This window comes from Dermacentor variabilis, chromosome 6 (assembly GCF_050947875.1).
Source record: "Dermacentor variabilis isolate Ectoservices chromosome 6, ASM5094787v1, whole genome shotgun sequence".
NCBI lineage: Eukaryota > Metazoa > Arthropoda > Arachnida > Ixodida > Ixodidae > Dermacentor > Dermacentor variabilis.
Genome location: NC_134573.1, coordinates 27,517,573 through 27,538,124, shown reverse-complemented (window position 1 = coordinate 27,538,124; position 20,552 = coordinate 27,517,573). Strand labels below are relative to the sequence as shown.

The window sequence follows — 20,552 nt, the reverse complement described above, 5'->3', positions numbered from 1 at the left end:
ATTTATGCACGATTTCAAAGTAACAAAACTTCACTGCTGCCGCAAAGGAATACCGAGGTGGAAACTGTCGCAGATGCAAATGGTGAAATAGTTGAATTACATGCAGTTGCTTGTGAATGCACCTCTAAAATCGTGCACTGCACGATATAGGGTAGCCAACAAAGCGGAGCTATGCCTGATACACTGTAGTGACGGTACTTGTATTAACACGGCAAGCTGGGCGAGTTGGTGATGGAACATGTTCCTAGGGGTGGGCAACGCAACCCGGACGAAAGATAACCTGTGCTCGTATCGTGTACTTCCTTTTGTTTTACCCGCCGTGGTTGCTCAGTGGCTATGGTGTTAGGCTGCTGAGCACAAGGTCGCGGGATTGAATCCCGGCCACGGCGGCCGCATTTCGATGGGGGGGAATTCCAAAACACCCATGTGCTTAGATTTAGGTGCACGTTAAAGAACCCCAGGTGGTGAAAATTTCCGGAGTCCTCCACTACGGCGTGCCTCATAATCAGAAAGTGGTTTTGGCACGTAAAACCCCATAATTTCTTTTTCTCCTTTTGTCTTTTGTCTGGATGGCGCTGCCAACCCCTAGGAGCGGTACTTGTACCAGACCAGATGCAGAGCCTCTTGCTATCATCTTCCGTGGAAATTCCAAGAGCAATAAGATCCTACGGCACCCCATGCGCCAAGTGCTGTGGGTGGGAGAGCAAGCGTGCGAAAGTGATGGTGAGAAGTGAGAAGGATGGTGAGAAGGATGGTGGCTCGATGCATGCCGTGTACGTGCCACTTGCAAGTTTAGATTATCTGGTCCTTGCCTTACCACCTGCTTGCATCTTGGTTAGCTCAAACGGTACTAGAGCAGCCGCCTTATAAAGGTAACAGAGCGGTCCATGCTAACTGAGCCTGTTAAAATTTTTCAACTGTGAAGCATTCTATCTTAGGAGTTAGCTTACACTTTTTTTCGTAGCTTAGGGCAGGTGAAACATTTACACTCACCTAGCAAGTGGATTTACACAGAGTTTAGCTGCTCATCCGAAGGGCAACAAGGTGCTGTGCCTTACCTCAGGCCAGTCGTCTGGACTGTCCTCTGCAAGTTCTGACAGGTCATAGCCGGCACAGAAGCTGCCACCTGCAATACAGTGGAGCACTACTTGCAACGTTTCCACAGAACCATACTATTTATTTATTTATTCGTTCATTCATTCACATTGCAGCAATTGTTGGCTCAAGCAGGAGTGGGTTAGTGTTCACAAACGAAAACAGCGAAAGGTTCTATACAGTGAAAGAGGTGTGTGCCTAAGAATGAAATTAGTAATTCAAACACCGAAGCAGTAAAACAGAACACAAAGTTCAAAGATTTCGAAGTGCTTAAATTTGCTTATATGCATTAGATAACAAAATAATGAGGACTGTATGTTTTATGCTAAATACAACAGGGAGCAAATTGTAAAAAAAGGAGGATAATATTGTTACATGTAGCTGGAGCCCAATGCTATATACAATTTATTTACAGGTAAGCTAACGGAAGGCCAAAATGGCGATGCTATATCAAGCGGGGCCACGTCGTCTTCTTTCTCCTCAGTGCAGCCACACTGTGGCGGCTGTTTCGTAGCATCACCTCCGGCAGTAGAAGCACCGTCCCCGTGCTTAATCTACACATCCGCGGTGAAAGGTGTGTGGTATGGCTTTAGTCTCACCACGTGAACGATGTCACTTGCAGCCGACGATGACGCTGAGAGGTTGGCGGGGATGACTTCATACGTGACATCGGTCACTTGTCGCACCACACGGTATGGGCCAGTGTAGCGCGACAGCAGCTTTTCGGAAAGGCCCACACGTCGAATGGGTGACCAGAGAAGCACCAGAGAACCCGGAGTAAAGTGCACGTTGCGATGGTGGCTGTCATAGAGGCGTCTCTGATGCTCCTGCGAGGCCTCGAGACGGGTGCGGGCGAGCTGGCGCGCGTGGTCGGCGTGTGCAATCGCGTCGCGGGCGTATTCAGTGGTTAAACTTATGGCCGAGGGCAACAAAGTGTCTAAGGGCAACGCGGGTTCTCGGCCATATAGGAGATAGAATGGTGAATAGCCGGCGGTGTCGTGACGCTATGAATTATACGCGAACGTCTGGTAAGTGAGGATCCCAGTCGTGGTGGTCGGTCGCAACGTACTTCGAAAGCATGTTGGTGATGGTCCGGTTGAGGCGCTCCGTGAGGCCGTTGGTCTGTGGGTGGTAGGACATGCTGAACTTGTGCTTTGTCGAGCAGGAGCGGAGGATGTCCTCGACGACTGCCGACAGAAAGCTGCGGCCACGGTCAGTGAGTAATTGGCGCGGAGCACCGTGCACTAAAATGATGTCATAGAGCAGAAAGTCTGCAACGTGAGTAGCACAACTTGTCGGGAGATCTCTGGTGATTGCGTACCGCGTAGCATAATCGGTAGCGACGGCGACCCATTTATTTCTGGAGCCCGAGAGAGGAAACGGTCCAAGAAGGTCTAGACCAACATGGAAAAAGGGTTTCGGTGGGATGTCGATCGGCTGAAGACATCCAGCTGGAGGTGTGGAGGGCTTCTTCCGGAGCTGACAGGGCTCACAAGCGGCAACGTAGCGCCGCACGGAGCGGGCGAGACCTGGCCAAAAGAATCGACGGCGTACACGGTCGTATGTGCGCGAGACGCCCAAGTGTCCAGCCAAGGGAGCGTCGTGAAGTTGTTGGAGGACAGTCGAACGCAGGTGTGATGGAATTATGAGCAGAAGGTCAAGGCCGTGTGGATCGAGATTACGGCGGTATAATGTCCCCTCCTTAAGGAGAAACATCCGGAGAGAGGCGTCGCCAGGCGTTGACTCCAGGTGGTGGATGAGGGCTCGTAATGAAGGATCGCGGCGTTGCTCGTTGCCGATTTCAAGCAGCTGGGACACAAGCGATGGCGTCCGCATCAGCAGGTCCGTCGACGGGGTAGCGGGACAAACAATCGGCGTCCTGGTACAAGCATCCCGTCTTATATACCACGGAGAAAGTATATTCTTGCAGGCGTAAGGCCCAGCGAGCGAGTCGTCCCACGGGGTCCTTGAGCGAGGATAGCCAACAGAGTGCGTGGTGATCAGTGATGACACAGAAGGGGCGTCCGTACAAGTATGGACGAAACTTCGCAACAGCCCACACAAGAGCGAAGCGCTCGCACTCTGTGATTGAATAATTGCGCTCGGCGGGTGATAGAAGTCGGCTGGCATAGGCTATAACGCGATCATGTCCACGCTGGCATTGTGCTAACACTGCTCCTATGCCGTGACCACTGGCATCAGTTCGAACTTCCGTTGAGGCAGACGGGTCAAAGTGGGCCAGAATTGGAGGCGTGGTAAGGAGAGTAGTGAGCTGCGAAAAAGATGCGGCATGGTCAGGTCCCCAAGAAAATAGGGCGCCTTTCTTCAAGAGGTCAGTAAGGGGACGTGCAATGGTCGCAAAATCCTTCACAAAGCGTCAGAAATAAGAGCACAGCCCTACGAAACTACGAGCGGCCTTGGTAGACTTCGGAACAGGAAAGTTCGTAACGGCGCGAATTTTGTCCGGATCAGGTCGCACGCCTCTGGTGTCCACGAGGTGTCCAAGGACAGTGATTTGGTGGCGAGCGAAGTGACATTTTGACGAGTTCAACTGGAGACCGGCGCGGCAGAACACGTCGAGAATCGCTGAAAGACGGTCTAGATGCGTGTCAAATGCGGGCGAATAAATGATGACGGTCGTCCAGATAGCACGAACAGGTGGACCACTTGAACCCCTGAAGCAAAGAGTCCATCATTCATTCGAAGGTGGCGGGTGCGTTACAGAGACCGAAACACATCACCTTGAACTGATAAAGGCCATCAGGGGTAATAAATGCAGTCTTCTCTCGGTCCATGTCATCGACGGATATCTGCCAGTAGCCGGACCGTAAGTCGATAGAAGAAAAATAGGTGGCACCATACAGGCAGTCTAGAGCGTCATCAATACATGGCAAAGGGTACACGTCCTGTTTTGTGATTTTGTTCAGGTGGCGGTAATCTACACAAAAGCCGTCCTTCTTTTTGACAAGTACAACGGGTGAAGCCCAGGGACTACAGGAAGGCTCGATAATGTCCTTTGCAAGCATCTTTTTGACTTCCTGTTGGATAACAGCTCGTTCGGACGCAGAAACACAATATGGACGTCGGTGAATAGGGTTCGCATCGCCAGTGTTTATGCGATGGGTTACGACGGACGTTTGACCTAAGGGTCGATTGTCAAAGTAAAAAATGTTGCGATAGCCTTCAAGAACGCGGCAAAGAGCTTCAGCTTGAACAGGTGTAAGGTCAGAGGAAACCATCTTCTCAATGTCGACGTCAGCACCGTGCGATGACGTCACGGTATGGGCTGAGCTGTGTCGATCTTCCACTGTGAATGGCTCGATCTCATCATCCTGCAAAGCGCTAATTATAGCCAATGAAATTCCCTGAGGCAGAACTTGCGCGGTTAGCGCAAAATTGACAAGGGGAAGGCAGGTGCGGTTAGCAGTAATTGTCAGCACAGTGTGCGGCACGGTAACACCATGTGTAAGTATAACTGCCGGAATCGGTGCGACCACATAATTACTGTCAGGTACAGCTGGTGAGGACAAGTCGACGTGTGTCACAGATTGAGGTGGTAGGTGAATAAAATCAATGCAGCTTAAACGGCTTGGAGGCAGGTCCACATGGTCAGCAACAAGAGGGAAGTCAAGGCGAAGTGAGCCGGCCGAACAGTCAATGAGGGCAGAATGATTGCCAAGGAAATCCAGACTGAGAATGAGTTCATGAGGGCAATGCTCGATGACGGTGAAGAGAACGACGGTGTGTCTCTCAGCAATGGTGAGTCGGGCAGAGCACATGCCAACAATAGCGACAGTCCCTCCGTCGATGACTTGTACAACTCAGTTCGGGGCGGGCGTCAGAACTTTTTTGAGCAGACGGCGAAGAGCAGAACTCATAATGGACACATGCGCCCCGGTGTCGATCAATGCACACACAGGAACATTGTCGACGAGAACGTCCAAAAGATTCTTGTTCGTGGGTAAGGTGAAGCAAGGATTTCGTGCGAATTTCGTCATTGCAGCTTCACCTCCAGAAGCTGCACTGTCTAGTTTTCCGGTCGGGGGTGCGGCGAGTAGGTCGGAGAAGGAGCACGGCATGATGGGGGCGAACGAGATTGACGACGGGAGGGAGAAGGTAAGCGGGAGTAGCGGGGTCGTGTCAAAGGTGTCGCAGGGTCAGATGATGGAGCGGGCATAGAAGGGGCGAAGGAAAAGGACGCGCTAGAGGAGCGAGGATGGTAATCCGGAGAATAGTGCATCAAAGAAGTCCAGCCGCTGCGGCAGTGGCGAGCGACATGTCCTATGCGTCGGCAGTTAAAACAGATCGGCTTGTCGTCCACGGTTCACCATTCGGATGGGTTGCGCTGTCCATAAGAGGAGCAAGAAGAGCGCGGTGGGGACGTGCGTGGAAAAAGAGGTTCCGAGCCTGTGGAACGAATGGACTGCAGGCCGACGTTGGACAACTCTTGACGGACGACGGCTTGGATCAAGGAGATTGTCACCGGAGAATGATCAGGTGACGGGAATGAAGGGGCCGCCGGTTGTGCTGCTTCGACCTCATGACGAATGATGCGGGTCAAGTTGTCACATCGCGACGGCTGGGGAAAGAGGTCGTCACAGGATGACGTAGCAGCTGTGTTGGGAAGTCGCGTGATGTGCTGGGATACCCGGCGGCTTTTAGCATGCTCAAGACGGCGTTACTTCTTGAGGATCATATCGATGCTGGTGACGTTCGTAAACACCAGTAAATTGAAGGCGTCGTCAGCAATGCCTTTGAGGATGTGATTAACCTTATCATCCTCAGACATGGTCGGGTCAGCCTTGGCACAAAGAGCCAAGACGTCGAGAATGTACGACACGTAGGACTCAGTCGACGTCTGTACACGTGTGGCAAGGGCTTTCTTGGCATTGACTTGGCGACCGAAGGGATTGCCAAAAAGGTCGCGGAGCTTCTCTTTGAAAAGATCCCAGCTCGAGATCTCCTCTTCGTGAGTCTGGAACCATGCAAGTGGAGCTCCGTCGAGGTAGAAAAGAACGTTCGCAAGCATGATAGTCAGATCCCACCTGTGACTGGTGCTGACACGTTCGTATAAGCGGAGCCAGTCGTCAACATCAGGACTGCTGACTCCGTTGAAAACACCAGGATCCCGAGGGGGGGAAACGGCAACGTAGGTCGAGGCTGCAGGCGGAGACGGTTGCGTCGATGAAGTGCCGCCAGCAGGAGCCGAAGTTGCACTGCCGCCTCTGCGACTGCTGCGAAGCTCCATGACGGGTACGGGGAACGTCCACCTCCACCAAATTAATATTACGTGTAGCTGGAGCCCAATGCTATATACAATTTATTTACAGGTAAGCTAACGGAAGGCCAAAATGGCGACGCTATATCAAGCGGGGCCACGTCGTCTTTTTTCTCCTCAGTGCAGCCACACTGTGGCGACTGTTCCGTAGCAATATTAAAGTGCTGAAAAATTGTTAAAGAGAGTGAGATATGTCATTTGTATTGAATATGTCTATGCTAAAGGAAGGAACATACAGAAAAATCATTAGCCCGACATGATGCGAAAGATGACAATGGATAACAGCCAGGCTAGGAAAATTTTTATCAAAGTTTTCTTATGGCTATATTTTGACCTGAGCAGCTGAGCATGCTTCACTCACTTTAATTCCAAGACCCAGAAACTATAGGTTTTGCACTACCGAAGATTGATGAAGTAAAGCTTTAAAATAGAACTACAATTTCTGATATGAATATAACCACAAGCACAGCCATGCCTCAACACTATTGCGCTGCTCCTCATTACGGATCAATTTTGCCAAGTACCGAACTTTACCAATGCACTTGCACGGTGTCTTCATTGCGGGAACTAGCTCTTCAGGCAGTGAACAGGGCAGAAACATGCAGTCTGTGGAAGTCTGTGTCATTTTGTTCCATTATTATAGAGCTCCTTCCCCATGAGGAGTAAACTACTCTTGAACCCAGGATGCTGATCACCATCAAGATGCTTTCCTCCTTTCCTATGGGGGGAGCTCCGGGGCCCAAGCTCCCTCCTAAGTTTAAGTTTATCGGGGGGAGGGGGGGCAGCGATGCTGAAGCACCCCCTCCCTAATGTGTCATTACCCCGGTTCTGTTCCCCACATCATTTGAGGTATTGTTTGAGTTGCCTCTACCTTTTCACTTAAAATATTATTGTGGCTAAAAACCTAGTGCATCATTGTTTGTTGCTGTGGACATGCACGGCTTTCAATTCATATTGCACTAACACAGCAAGCTGGGCGAGTTAGTGACTGAGCACATTCCTAGGAGCAGGCACGGATTGCACGAATTTCATATTGCATGGATTTCAATTCAATTTATTTCTGCAAATCCTGATAATAGGAGGACAAGCACACTAGAAGCACCAGCAGTTTTCAAACATTTTCGAACTAAACGCCACAGGCAACAGCCACATCACATCAGAGAGGAGCTTTGCACCAATCTTCGTCGTCTTGCATGCATAACATGCAAACGGAAATTAAAATTTTGCAGCCGGATATCTCGGAACACAGGCATGCTGCTAAGAACAATTCTGCAAAGTGGAGCTGTGCAGAATTATGACTGCCTCTAACTTTTCAATGCAAATATGCCCGCTTACTGGAGTCAATAAAAAGGTAATTATTCAATTTTAGTTAAATGGCTGGCAAACAGTGATAATGATCATCTCACATTGTGTCCCCTTGGCCACATAAATGATTTGCATAGGTGAACTTCACGTGCCTCCCAGTGCCTAATTTTAAGAAAACCTTAAAACCTAATTTTGATTATATATATGTATATATATATATATATATATATATATATATATATATATATATATATATACAGTAGACTCTTGTTACAACGGATCCTGATAATCTGACAAAAAACGTCCGTTTTATCTGAAGTCCATAGTATCTAGATCACCTCACTTTCAAAACTTTCATCATGATGTCTAACAACTTTATTGCTAAGAGTGGGTGACGAACGTTCAACGTAAAAAAGCAAATAAAAAAGTCGCAGTTTCGCTCGAAAGATGAGGCATTGATGACGACAGCAAATAAAGCAAGATAAGGCGGCAGCAGCAAGCGAATTGACCTTCGTGCTGTCTCTCGCTTCAACATGAACTAAACTTCGAAAGCACAGCACATATGAAGCTACCAGCACTGGGCACACTTTGTCCACACCGCAGCTTGTTTTCAAGATACAGCGCCCAGTCATAAACAGCAGCCAGCTGTACTCCGGAAGCATCGACAAGATCGCCTAGCACTGTAATCTGTCGGTGCCCGAAGTGGCACTTTGATGAGTTTAATTGGAGCCCAGCCTTGCGGAAGACGTCAAGGATAGCTGCGACACACTCAAGGCGCGTCTCAAATGTAGGAGAAAACACAAGGACGTCGTCGAGGTAACAAAGGCAAGTCGACCATTTGAAACATTGAAGCAGAGAGTCGATCATCCATTCGAACGTGGTGGGGACATTGCATAAACAGAACAGTATGACCTTGATTTGGTAGATGCCATCAGGAGTGACGATATCGGTCTTTTCTTGGTCTTCCTCATCGATGGAAATCTGCCAATAACCAGATCAAAGGTCAATGGACGAAACGTATTTGGCACCGTGAAGACAATCAAGAGCGTCGTTGATTCATGGTAAAGGGTAAACATCCTCTTTAGTAATTTGATTGAGGTGGCGGTAATCAATGCAGAAATGCCACGTGACATCTTTCTTTTTGACGAGCACGACCGGCGATGCCCAAGGACTCGACGAGGGCTCAACAATGCCTCTGGCAAGCATCTTGTTTACTTCCTGCTGAATAACTTGCCACTCTGCCGTGGACACGCAATACGGTTGGCGGTGAATGGGAGCAGCATCACCAGTGTTTATCCAATGCTTACCAAGGGTCGTCTGACCAAGTGATTGATTGTCAGTGTCAAATATGTCACAGTAGGAAAGCAAAAGACAACATACGGCGGCAGCTTGGTCAGGTGCGAGGTCCGGAGCGACCATGGGACGTAATGGGCCGTCAAGGTTCAAGGCATCCTGCGGGTAATCAGGAGGATCTGGAGATGGATCGGTTGCAAAAGCAGTGACGTGGTCATCTGTCACTGACCGAAGCGTGGCCACTGCTATGCCTTTAGGTAACACTTGCTTCGTCAAGCCAAAATTGACAACAGGGAGACACATCCTATTAGCGGCAACGGTCACGACGGAGTGTGGCACAGAGATGTTGCGCGCCAGGAAGACATCATGAATAGGTGCGACGACATAGTCACCATCACGCACGAGGAAGGTTAGGGCTTTTGGAGGTAAGCGAACAAACGCTGTAATGCGGAGGGTGTTCGGTTGTTCGGGGCAAACGTCTGAAAGAAGAGGAAGCTCGAGGCACAGCGTGCCGGTGGAACAGTCCATGAGGGCAGAATGCGTTGTCAGAAAGTCGAGCCCGAAGATCAAGTCATGAGGGCAACTGGTCAGTATGGTGAACAGGACTGGAACTTGGCGGCCAGCAATTCCTATGCGAGCTGTGCACATACTCCTGACGGCAACAGTGGCACAATTGGCGACATGTGCGGCTTGAGTGGTGGCAGGCATAAGAATTTTTTGAGGTGACGACATAGGTTAGCACTCATTATGGACACTTGGGCTCCAGTATCAATTAATGCCATCAACGGAACACCATCTACGTCTACTTAAATTAGGTTCTTGTTGGTGAGGAACGTGAACGGAGGATTTGGACAGGACGAACATGATGCAGCACTACCTCCAAGAGGTGCATGGCCTAGTTTTACGTTCGTCGGTTTGGCGAGGAAAAGCGGCGAGGTTGGCGCGATGGGGAGCGATGCCGTTGAGGCGACGGTGATCGCACAGAGGAGCGGCTGTCAGGGGCATCAGAAGTAGGGTACAGACGGCAAGGTGAATAACGGCGAGCGTCGGCGTGTGGGTGAAGAGCAGGGAATTAGCTCCAGTAAGGCGGTATCCAGGTGGTGCTGCAGTGGCAGGATACATGACCAACACAGTGGCAGCAGAAGCAGATCAGTTTGTCGTCTGGGGTTCGCCATTCAGCAGGATTGTGTGGTCGGGGAGCGAAATACTAGTCAATACAGGTTGTGGACATGGGAATGGGTGCCGAATCAGGTCGGGAGACAGAGCAGGTGGTAGGGATGCCAAGGTTTGCAATTTCTATCAATTCACAGCGCGAGCCCAGTTCGGTCTTCCTTCTCTTTTCTCGAGTGATAGCGTCCATGCATCTCGTTCAAACAATCAAATGTCACACGCGTGTAGCAATATGGTAGGGATTCGGAAAGCTGGTTGGGCTGTCCTTTGCTTCGTTATTCATTTCATCTGCTAAAAGTTTTATATGTCATAGCGTTTCATCGTATAAGCAAGTTGCATATGCATGGCTGCCCAATTCATTATTATTTTAGTGCAAGCACTGTGTAACTGCATATTAATAATAATGCACAAGGATAAGCTCATGCGATTAAATCTCATGCACTTAAAGTTCATGCTAGTCACAGCGTACGTACGGCAGCCAAGTACTCTGTGTATCACATTTGAATCGCTCAGCAATGTACATGTTAGTGATGCAAAAAAAAATATTCAGTAAATTGACAACTGATGGTATCGCTGCTTTTTTTAACTGCCAGTAGTATCAATAGTACTACTGATATTATTATGGTAGTTTCAAAAAAGAAAATATTAATAGTATCAACAGAGCTATCAACAGTATTACGATATTAGTTTACTAAAGTTACCTATTGATTGTGCTGGTGAGAGGCTGCAGTGGTTGGCTAGTGATACTACCAAATGGTCTGCGATAACTGAGAACTGTTTTTGCTTGTGGTTTCAGATTCCAGGTACTGGTGAACAGTGTCCCGCGACCTCATGTAGACAGCATGGAAAGCTCTACAAAGTAAAAATTGTGCTGAAGCAGTGCGCAGCGACATCCATTTGCAGCACTCAGTGACGTGTGCACTGTGGGGACACAGGCTGCTATAATGGTTATCGCAGCCTGCATAGTGCATGCCTTGGGATTATTTTTAAAGTTTATTTACAGCATACTGCAGACTCTAAATGGGTCCTGGCAGGAGGGACAAAATAAAAAGACTAACAACAATAACAACAACAAAAAGCGGGGAAAAAAAAGCAAGATATGCAGGGTAACGTCCCCAAGTTTATGTCGCAGTTTATTGTGTGGCGTACATCGCGTGGTTTTGTACTACCAATGGCACTACAGGATCTATAGTTCGTTTTTGCCATCAACAGGTCAACAGTGATTCAACTATTGATAGTACTGTCATTAGTTCTGCATCTCTAATAGCTGCTTTCCATGTAGAAGACTGGGCCTTCTACATTTTTTCAGCTCTTCTCCTGACATCATATGCTCAGAAATCAGCAGAGACCGAACAGCTTTTTTTTCTTGCATGCTAGCCTCGTCAAGAAGCTGTATCTCTCCATATAGGCTGCCCTCAATCCTCAATAGATTCCCTTGTCTGAAAGCACTGTCATTCACAATTTCGTCAATGCAAAGCCTGCTGTCCATGGTCCATGAATTCCTTGAATGGCACTGTGAGTAATGGCTTCCAGATTGCGAGTAATGGCCTCCAGATTGCACAGATCAGAATACTGCAGTTCAAGTTGTGAAACTTCAATTTCAATGTGCTCTGCAACATGTAGAAATAGATCTTAATTACAGCATCATTTTTCTTTCCTCAATAAGCATTATTTGTTTTGCATTGATGTTTGTTATTATGGACAGCTCGCTGTATTTCCAGAATTGATTGGGAGCTAAAGTGTGCATGGTATTTGCCCTTTTAGTGTCAAGTTTTTTTCGAAGGGGACAATCTCCCAGCACTGCTGTTTTCTTTCTTCGGAATTTATAAAACAAACACATCGGTTTAGTTTTGGCTGTGCAGAAGTGAATAATTTATAAGGATAATGATAATCGTTCACAATTTGTAAGACTTCCTCTGTCATTTCTACAGTTGAATCAGGTGTGCCACAAGGCTCTGTGCTGGGACCTTTGCTTTTTCTCATTTATATTAATGATTTACCTGATGGATTATGCTCATCAATTAATCTCTTTGCAGATGACTGTGTGATATACCGCAAGATTAACAGTAACTCCGATATAGGTCTTCTTCAGTCTGATATAAACCATGCTCTCGACTGGGCTAACACGTGGAACATGGAACTAAACATTAACAAATGTAAATATGTGCGTGTTTCTCGTCATATCACTAAACTGCCCTCATATCATCTTAATATTAGTAACCTCAGATCTGTGTTTCGTTACAAATATCTAGGCGTATTTATTTGTTCTAATCTTTCTTGGAAGATGCATGTAGACCATATAACTAACAACGCTAACCACATGTTTGGCTACATGCGCTACAATATTTATCTTTGTTCTAGTTCTGTAAAACTACTTCTTTAAAAATTGTTAGTTCGTACTAAACTTGAATATGCTACATCTGTCTGAGACCCCAGTGAAGAGGCGCTCATTCATCAACTTGAATCTGTCCAGAACCGAGCGGTTCACTTCATTCTTTCTAATTATCACTGCAACTCCAGCATAACTAGTACTATGAAACCTTTGTCTGTTTCATAAGATATATTATGACAACCCCATTCTTAAGGATAGATTCATCACCCTCACTTGTTACGTTTCAGCTTGCATCGGCCATCATCATAAGGTTGGTGTTCCTTCATGCCACACCAACCATTTTTTCAATTCATTCACCCCCAGTACGTCAGCAAGTTGGAATCACCTTCCCCGATCTGTCATCAAAATATCTGATAATTCTAAGTTCAAAGCTGCCTTAACTAACCTGCTGTTGTCGTAGACACAAAAATTGTAGCATTGTCATCTTTTTATTCTTGCTTAGCCCATTTTTTTTCTTTTCCTTTTTGATCCCGCCAAACTTTGTTTTGTACGCCATATATTACTGTTTTCAGCGTCATTTCTTTCGTTTTCTTTCTTTGTTGATGAGGTCTCTTTTCTGCAGTGCTTCTTTTTTGTTTTAACTGTTTTTTCCTTGTACTGCGCACTATTTATTGTTAATTTCCTTTATTGTATCGATGTAGCCTTTTCGTTTTCTTTTTTGTTTTATACAAACTTACTGCTGTTTTTTTTTTCCACTTTATCAAAAGTACCCACTCCCCTCTGTAATGCCTTCAGGCCCTGAGGGTAATGAAATAAATAAATAAATAAATAAATAAATAAATAAATAAATAAATAAATAAATAAATAAATAAATAAATAAATAAACAAATAAATAAATAAATGCTCTTTTCTGTGCGCATTTCTACCTGACAAAAGGAGTGTCAAAAGAAACTTGGCAATGCCAGAAGTGCGGAAATGTAATGGCATGTCAGTGGTGCTGAAAGGGGTATAAGGAGGGCATGACTGCACTTAAATACTACAACCAAAAGCTATTCTAAGCCTAACAGCTTTAACTAAACAGACAAACAACTCAAGGGATACACTGCTAAACCAACCACACATTTGGGATATCAGAGCAGCAAACACATTCGTAACATGGTTTTGTAGTGGTCCCTGTCAGCTTACTACACAGCAGCGTGAATATTAAATGGCCACATTTTCACATGTATTGTACTGCAAATGTTATTTTTTCAGATGTATATTGCCACATCCTATATGGTCACTACCGGTACAGTCGCCGCCTGCTAGGCCTGACGCCCGAGTTCAACCCTTTGCAGGACCCCGTTGGAACGCGTCTACCTACTTCCGCCATGGCTACTGCAACTCCATCGCAGGTGACGCTGCAGAATCCTAAGATACCAGAAAGCTTCCATGGCGACGCTTTTGAAGATGCCCAAGATTGGCTTGACCAATTTGAGCCTGTCGCCAGTTATAATGACTGGGGCTCCCAGCAAAAGCTGTCTAATGTCTACTTCGCGCTTCAAGACAGCGCGCGGACGTGGTTTGTGAACCGGGAGCGAAGTTTGACCACATGGGATGCCTTCCGCACCCAGCTGCTAGACACGTGCAGCGCCTACTCACTGCGCAGCGCCTACTCGAATCCCGTATTCAAAAACCAAACGAGAGCGTAGCCATGTATGCAGAAGATATGACCCACCTTTTCCGCAGAGCAGACCCTGAGATGGCCGAAGAAAAGAAGTTACGCTATCTCTTGCGCGGAATGAAGGAGGAACTGTTTGCCGGACTCGTGAGGAATCCACCGACGACAGTGGTCGAATTCACCAAGGAGGCTACCGCTATAGAACGGGCACTAAAGCAACGGTACCACCAATATGATCGCGCGAACTTACCGGTGAATGCTTCAGTTCTACCTGAGAGCTACGGCACGTCTCTGCGTGAAGTCATCCGGGAGATTGTGCGAGAGGAGATCCGGCAGCTCGGGATTTCTCCTATGGCACCAGCGGTGGCTTCTGTCGCTGATATCGTTCGGGAGGAAGTTCGACAGGCCTTTTCGTCCTCCGACCAGCAGGCGGTGCCGCGACGGCTAACCTACGCGGAAGCTGTCTGTCGTCCACCTCCCGTGACTTCGATGCTGCTGACACCGTCGACCACTACGACGCAGCCAGCACCGCCACCCCCGACGCCATATTTTCGCCAGTCACAGCCGCCGCCAGCTATGCGTATCGCCGCCAGCCGATCGCTGCGCCTCGGTCTTACGGCGAATCCCCTGTGGGCTACCCGCTTCGAAAGACCGATTTGTGGTGCACCGCTGACCGCCGGCCGCTGTGCTTTCATTGCGGCGAAGCTGGACATGTTTATCGCGCGTGCCACTACCGCGCAGCCGGGTATCCAAGGTTTCCCAACTGCAATTACCCTGTGTTTGATGCTGCACGTACCTGCGATGACAATTCTACAGACTTTCGGCCAGAAGGTTCAGCGACGCCTCGATCACGTTCCCGACCCGTCGCGATTTTTCTGACGCCTCTAGGGGCAGGTCCCCTAGCCCACGCCGGGGAAACTAGAAGCAGCGACCTCCGGGGGTGCGGTTGCAAACCGTCTAGCTTTCCAAGAGCCCCCATCACCGACGACCGACGACTCTAAAACTCCGACGTCTCCAACCGCACCCCCCTGTAACCGATGCCGTCAGCGCCGATCTTGTCGTTTTCATTGACGGCCACCAAGTGGCCGCTCTCGTCGATACTGGTTCGCATTTTTCGATAATAAGTCAAAAGCTGGCCGACAGGTTGAGAAAAGTGAAGACGCCGTGGACCGGGCCCAACATCAGAACTGCCGGCGGCCAGTTGATGACGCCGATCGGAAAATGCACAGCCAGGGTAGTAATCGCCGGTGAAACCTTCGTCGCCACCCTCGTCATTCTCTTTGAGTGCTGCAAGGAACTTATATTGGGCCTGGATTTCTTGAGAGAGTACGGTGCAGTGATTAATGTCCGTGACCTCGTCGTCACACTTTCTACGAGCTCAGACGACGTCGACTCCGCGGAGCACCAGCGACCCCGCTTACGTATCGCCGACGAAGACGTCACGCTTCCGCCGCGAAGCTGTGCCCTCGTACCTGTTATCTGCGACGACTTGAACACCGGGACTGGTGTCGCTGAACACATCGACGCACTGGTACTGAGTCAAGGCGTTTCCATCGCCAGGGCCGTAATTAACGTACACGACGGACGTGCTGAACTCCTGCTGACGAATTTTACCAGGGAACGTCGACACATTGTTAGAGGCACGGCTGTTGCCTACTTCGACGAATTTACCTCAATACAAGACTGCCTCTCAGTGGAACACGTGACGGCCACCGTGGCCATGCCTGCTCCTGTGGTTGATATCAGTCCCACCTTGTCACCCGTCGAACGTAACAGCCTTCTTGAGCTCATCGATGAGTTTAAGAAATGCTTTTCATCTACGTCACGAGTCAGCCAGACGCCGCTCACTAAGCACTGTATTGTCACCGAAGCCGACGCCAGACCAATTCGGCAGAATCCTTATCATGTGGCACCGAAAGAGCGCGAGGCGATACAAACGCAAGTGAAGACAATGCTTGAGGACGGGGTTATTCGGCCATCTAAGAGTCCTTGGGCATCGCCTGTCGTGTTGGTGAAAAAGAAGGACGGTAGCCTGCGCTTCTGCGTCGACTACCGAAAACTCAACCAGATCACAAAGAAAGACGTTTATCCGCTGCCGCGTATCAACGATTCACTGGACAGGCTACGAAACGCCCGTTACTTTTCGTCGATGGACTTGAAAAGCGGCTACTGGCAAATAGAAGTTGATGAGAGAGACCGTGAGAAGACCGCATTTGTGACGCCCGACGGACTTTATGAATTTCAGGTGCTCCCCTTCGGTTTGTGTTCTGCGCCAGCAACGTTTCAGCGACTAATGGACACGGTACTCTCAGGCCTCAAATGGCAAACCTGTTTGGTGTACCTCGACGACGTGATTGTTTTCTCCGCCACGTTCGAGGAACACTTACGGAGACTAAAGACGGTCTTTGAAGCAATACGCTCAACTGGTCTAGCTTTTAAACCTGAAAAGTGCCATTTTGGCTTTGAAGAACTTCAATTTCTCGGTCACGTTGTCAGTCGTGAAGGTGTCCGACCTGACCCTGATAAAACCTCTGCCGTTGCTAATTTCCCAACGCCATCAGATAAAAAGGCCGTGCGACGTTTTCTGTGCCTTTGCGCCTACTACCGACGCTTTATTGCGGACTTTTCGCGCATCGCATGGCCATTAACGCATCTAACCAGAGAAGATGTCCCCTTCATATGGGGTGAAGACCAGCAACGGGCATTTCACGACCTACGGCAACGCCTGCAGACGCCTCCCGTGCTCGCACACTTTGATGACGACGCTCCTACGATTCTTCATACCGACGCTAGTAATGTCGGCCTCGGCGCAGTGCTTGTACAGCTGCAGGACGGCGCCGAAAGATTGATTGCTTACGCCAGCAGGTCGCTATCAAGAACGGAGGCAAACTACTCCACGACAGAAAAAGAATGTCTCGCACTGGTGTGGGCCGTCCTGAAATTTTGGCCATATTTGTATGGTCGGTGTTTCACCGTTGTCAGTGATCATCATGCACTTTGCTGGCTGACTAATTTAAAAGATCCAGCTGGTCGGCTAGCGCGCTGGAGTCTTCGTCTCCAAGAGTTCGACTTCACGGTTGTCTACAAATCAGGGAAACGACACACCGATGCCGACTGCCTTTCTCGGTCTCCTGTTCAGACTGCAGTGCACGACGATGATGACACGGCTTTTCTAGGCGTGCTAGATACTGTCGCCGTTTCACGCCACCAACGCGAGGACGCAGAACTGGTTCCTCTTTTTGATTACTTAGAGGGAAGAACAGGCAGCGTGCCGAGGTTATTCGCCAGAGGGCTGCCTTCATTCTGCTTGCGCCACGACGTTCTGTATAAAAAGAACTTTTCACCTAGTGGCAGCGGCTACCTACTCGTCATTCCCGCATCTCTTCGCGACGAAGTCCTACACGCCTGTCACAACGAGCCGACCGCTGGTCACTTGGGCTACGCTCGGACATTAGCAAGAATTAGGCTCAAGTACTATTGGCCGAGACTTGCGTCGATCGTGAAACGTTACACACAGATATGCCTGGATTGCCAGCGCCGCAAAGCCCTACCCAGCAAGCCAGCTGGACTGCTGCATCCTGAGATACCGCAAGCGGCGTTCGAACAAATTGGCATGGACCTTTTAGGTCCGTTTCCACTGTCTATTGCCGGAAATAGATGGATAATCGTCGTCACGGATTATCTTACGCGATACGCCGAAACAGGTGCTATCCAACGTGGAACAGCAGCCGAAGCAGCGCGATTTTTTGTCGAAGCCGTCGTCCTAAGGCATGGCGCTCCCGCAGTGGTCATAACAGACAGAGGATCTGCGTTCACGGCTGCGCTTCTGGATACCGTGTTGCGACTAAGTGGTACCGCTCCCCGAAAGACCACGGCTTACCATCCCCTAACCAATGGGCTGACAGAACGTCTGAATAAGACTCTGGCAGACATGATGAGTATGTACATCGACGTCGACCACAAGAACTGGGACGAGATTTTACCATATGTTACATTTGCATATAACACGGCTCGCCAAGAGACAACACGCGTGACGCCTTTCAACCTCGTTTACGGACGCGAAATGCCAACCATGTTGGACGCAATGCTGCCGCACGAGTGCGGTGACGCCGAGACTGGTGCCGAGGAGTTTACGCAACGCGCAGAGGAAGCCAGGCAGCTTGCGCATTTGCGAATCAAAGCACAACAGGAATACGATGCCCGACACTACAATCTTCGACACAGACCCGTCACGTACAACGTCGGTGACCAGGTGTGGGTCTGGACTCCGATTCGTCGGCGGGGGCTGTCTGAAAAGCTCCTGCAAAGATACTTCGGCCCGTACACAGTTCTGCGCCGCATCAGCGATGTTAATTATGAAGTTGTCCCCGACAGCCATAACTGCTCCAAACGCCGGCGGCATCTGCCCGAGGTTGTGCATGTGCTTCGTATGAAGCCATACAATTTCCTTATGACCTCAACTTTGCACCGTCTGTGCACAGCCTTCGGACGTTGGTGCATCGGGACAATGCCCTTTTTTCAAAGGGGGGGGGGGGGGGGCAAATGCCACATCCTATATGGTCACTGCGGGTATGTGCCAGGCGATGAGAACGATGCTGAAGTAGCGCGCGAGTGGAAAAACAGAGACGACAACGAGGTCGCGTTGACTGCTCTGATAAAGTGCTTCCATACGTCCTCTACGCCGGCTTTCCCGTCTTCTACTAGGCTGCGACAATATGACCTCATTGCTCTGTCCTGGGATGCAAAAGAATGCTTTGCTAACCGAGTCAACCAAGAGACTTCGATTTAATTTAGTAGCTTCAAAATGAATTTAAAAGACAGGTGATGAAATCAACTTTTCATATCTGTTTGAATTGATAAAAAACTTGAATCATATAGAGAGCTGAAGTAAACTGCGAACTATAAAAATCAACACAGTCTTTTTAAAATGATGCAAATGTTAAGATTTATGCTATTTTTTTCATTGACATCACTAATGAAAATGTGTGAGTGGACTAAATTACCTTCCCATCTCTAAATACATTGTTATAAACTAGTGCATAGATCGGAACTTTAAGTAAAATGCCAATGTTCCTTCTAAAACCTTTATCATGCCTATTTAACATTTAGGCATGAACTGTGCATCTAGGAACGTTTTAGAGGCAATTCTATTATGCCTATAAATGCCTATTTCAATGTTGGTGCCTATGTTGGATTTTCAGAGCCTAAAAATGTCTTCTTCCTTGCGTTGTGCTCGACTGGTTTTGTTTATGATGCTACAGCTCAATGAGGAACTTGGCTCAAGGCAGCCGATTATTATTACCACAAACACCTTGCGGGCATCACGGTTGTTACTGGCAGCATGCAAGGTCATCGCTGTGAGAAGGATTCAAAGTGCCCTACATGACGATACACTTGAACGTGACTGGTAGCATAAAGATATGCTCACTTTATGTTTTTAGCTTACATTATTGAGAAACTTGCGTGCTTGGGTGCAACTCAGACCTGGAATGTGGAGCTCATTTTGGAAGTTCAGGAAAGGTTTGTCACCATGCCCAATGGACCTGTTGCTCATCGAGTTAGTATGAAGCTTCTGCGTCAGACAAAACACCCGGATTGTCAGTACTGAAAGAGGTGTCAGAGGATCTGACCAGCGAACAATCTACAATTCCAGAAGGCACTGGATCATAGAACATTCTCAAATATAAGTATGTGCCGCTAAATTCAGTGGTTATTGAGCATTTCTTTTTTGGATACAAATAAAATGTGGTGAAACAAGGCACAACATGAAATGTGAAAATCTTGAGATAATGCTTATTTCTTAGTGCTTTTATAACTTATCTCATGGTGCTTTGTCACAATAGATTTCAGATGTCTTTTGTAACTTGTGCGACTTGTGTCATTCCATTTTACTGAGAAAGTCAACCAAATTTAACAATACGGGGTTTAGTGGACTGTGTTCCTTTGAAAATCACAATTTACCCTCAGGTGCACAGCAGAAGTCCTCTTTAATTGAGCCTGTACATGACAACATGACATCAGTACAGCATTTGGTGCATATATATCACTTAGGGGACAGCTTTAGTGCCTGTTAGTAAATATGCCTTAAGCAATATGAAAAATGCCACTCTTACCATGAGAAGACATTTCTTAAGCAAGAAAAGATGCAAAGACAGGCGTTGACGCCACCTTCTCACACCAGCTTGCTGTGAAGTTGCACATTTTGACTAATTTCGATGCAGTTAATTTTTTTTAGCAGTAAAAATTAATTATATACTGTGTTCTTGAAGAGCCAAAGATTGAACTTACAAAGTATAAAGAGCTTTTATTGAACCACAATGTCTGATACCCAAAAAGACACTTTGCAATCCATGACGTCACACTGACGTAATGGCCCTAGGGTTTAGCCCAAAATTAAAAAACTAGGCTTTGATTGTCAT

The 20,552-nt window shown here is 48.0% G+C and overlaps 1 protein-coding gene across 3 annotated transcripts in view; it reads right to left on the bottom strand.

Moving 5' to 3' along the window:
* The window catches only part of LOC142584702 (putative enoyl-CoA hydratase), a 78,875-nt gene that overhangs the window by 46,542 nt on the left and 11,781 nt on the right, over positions 1-20,552 (bottom strand). For all 3 annotated transcript variants that reach the window (XM_075694906.1, XM_075694905.1, XM_075694904.1), the window contains exon 3: positions 1,059-1,126. In XM_075694906.1, the coding sequence (XP_075551021.1) occupies positions 1,059-1,126 (68 nt within the window). The remainder of the gene's footprint in view (positions 1-1,058; positions 1,127-20,552) is intronic.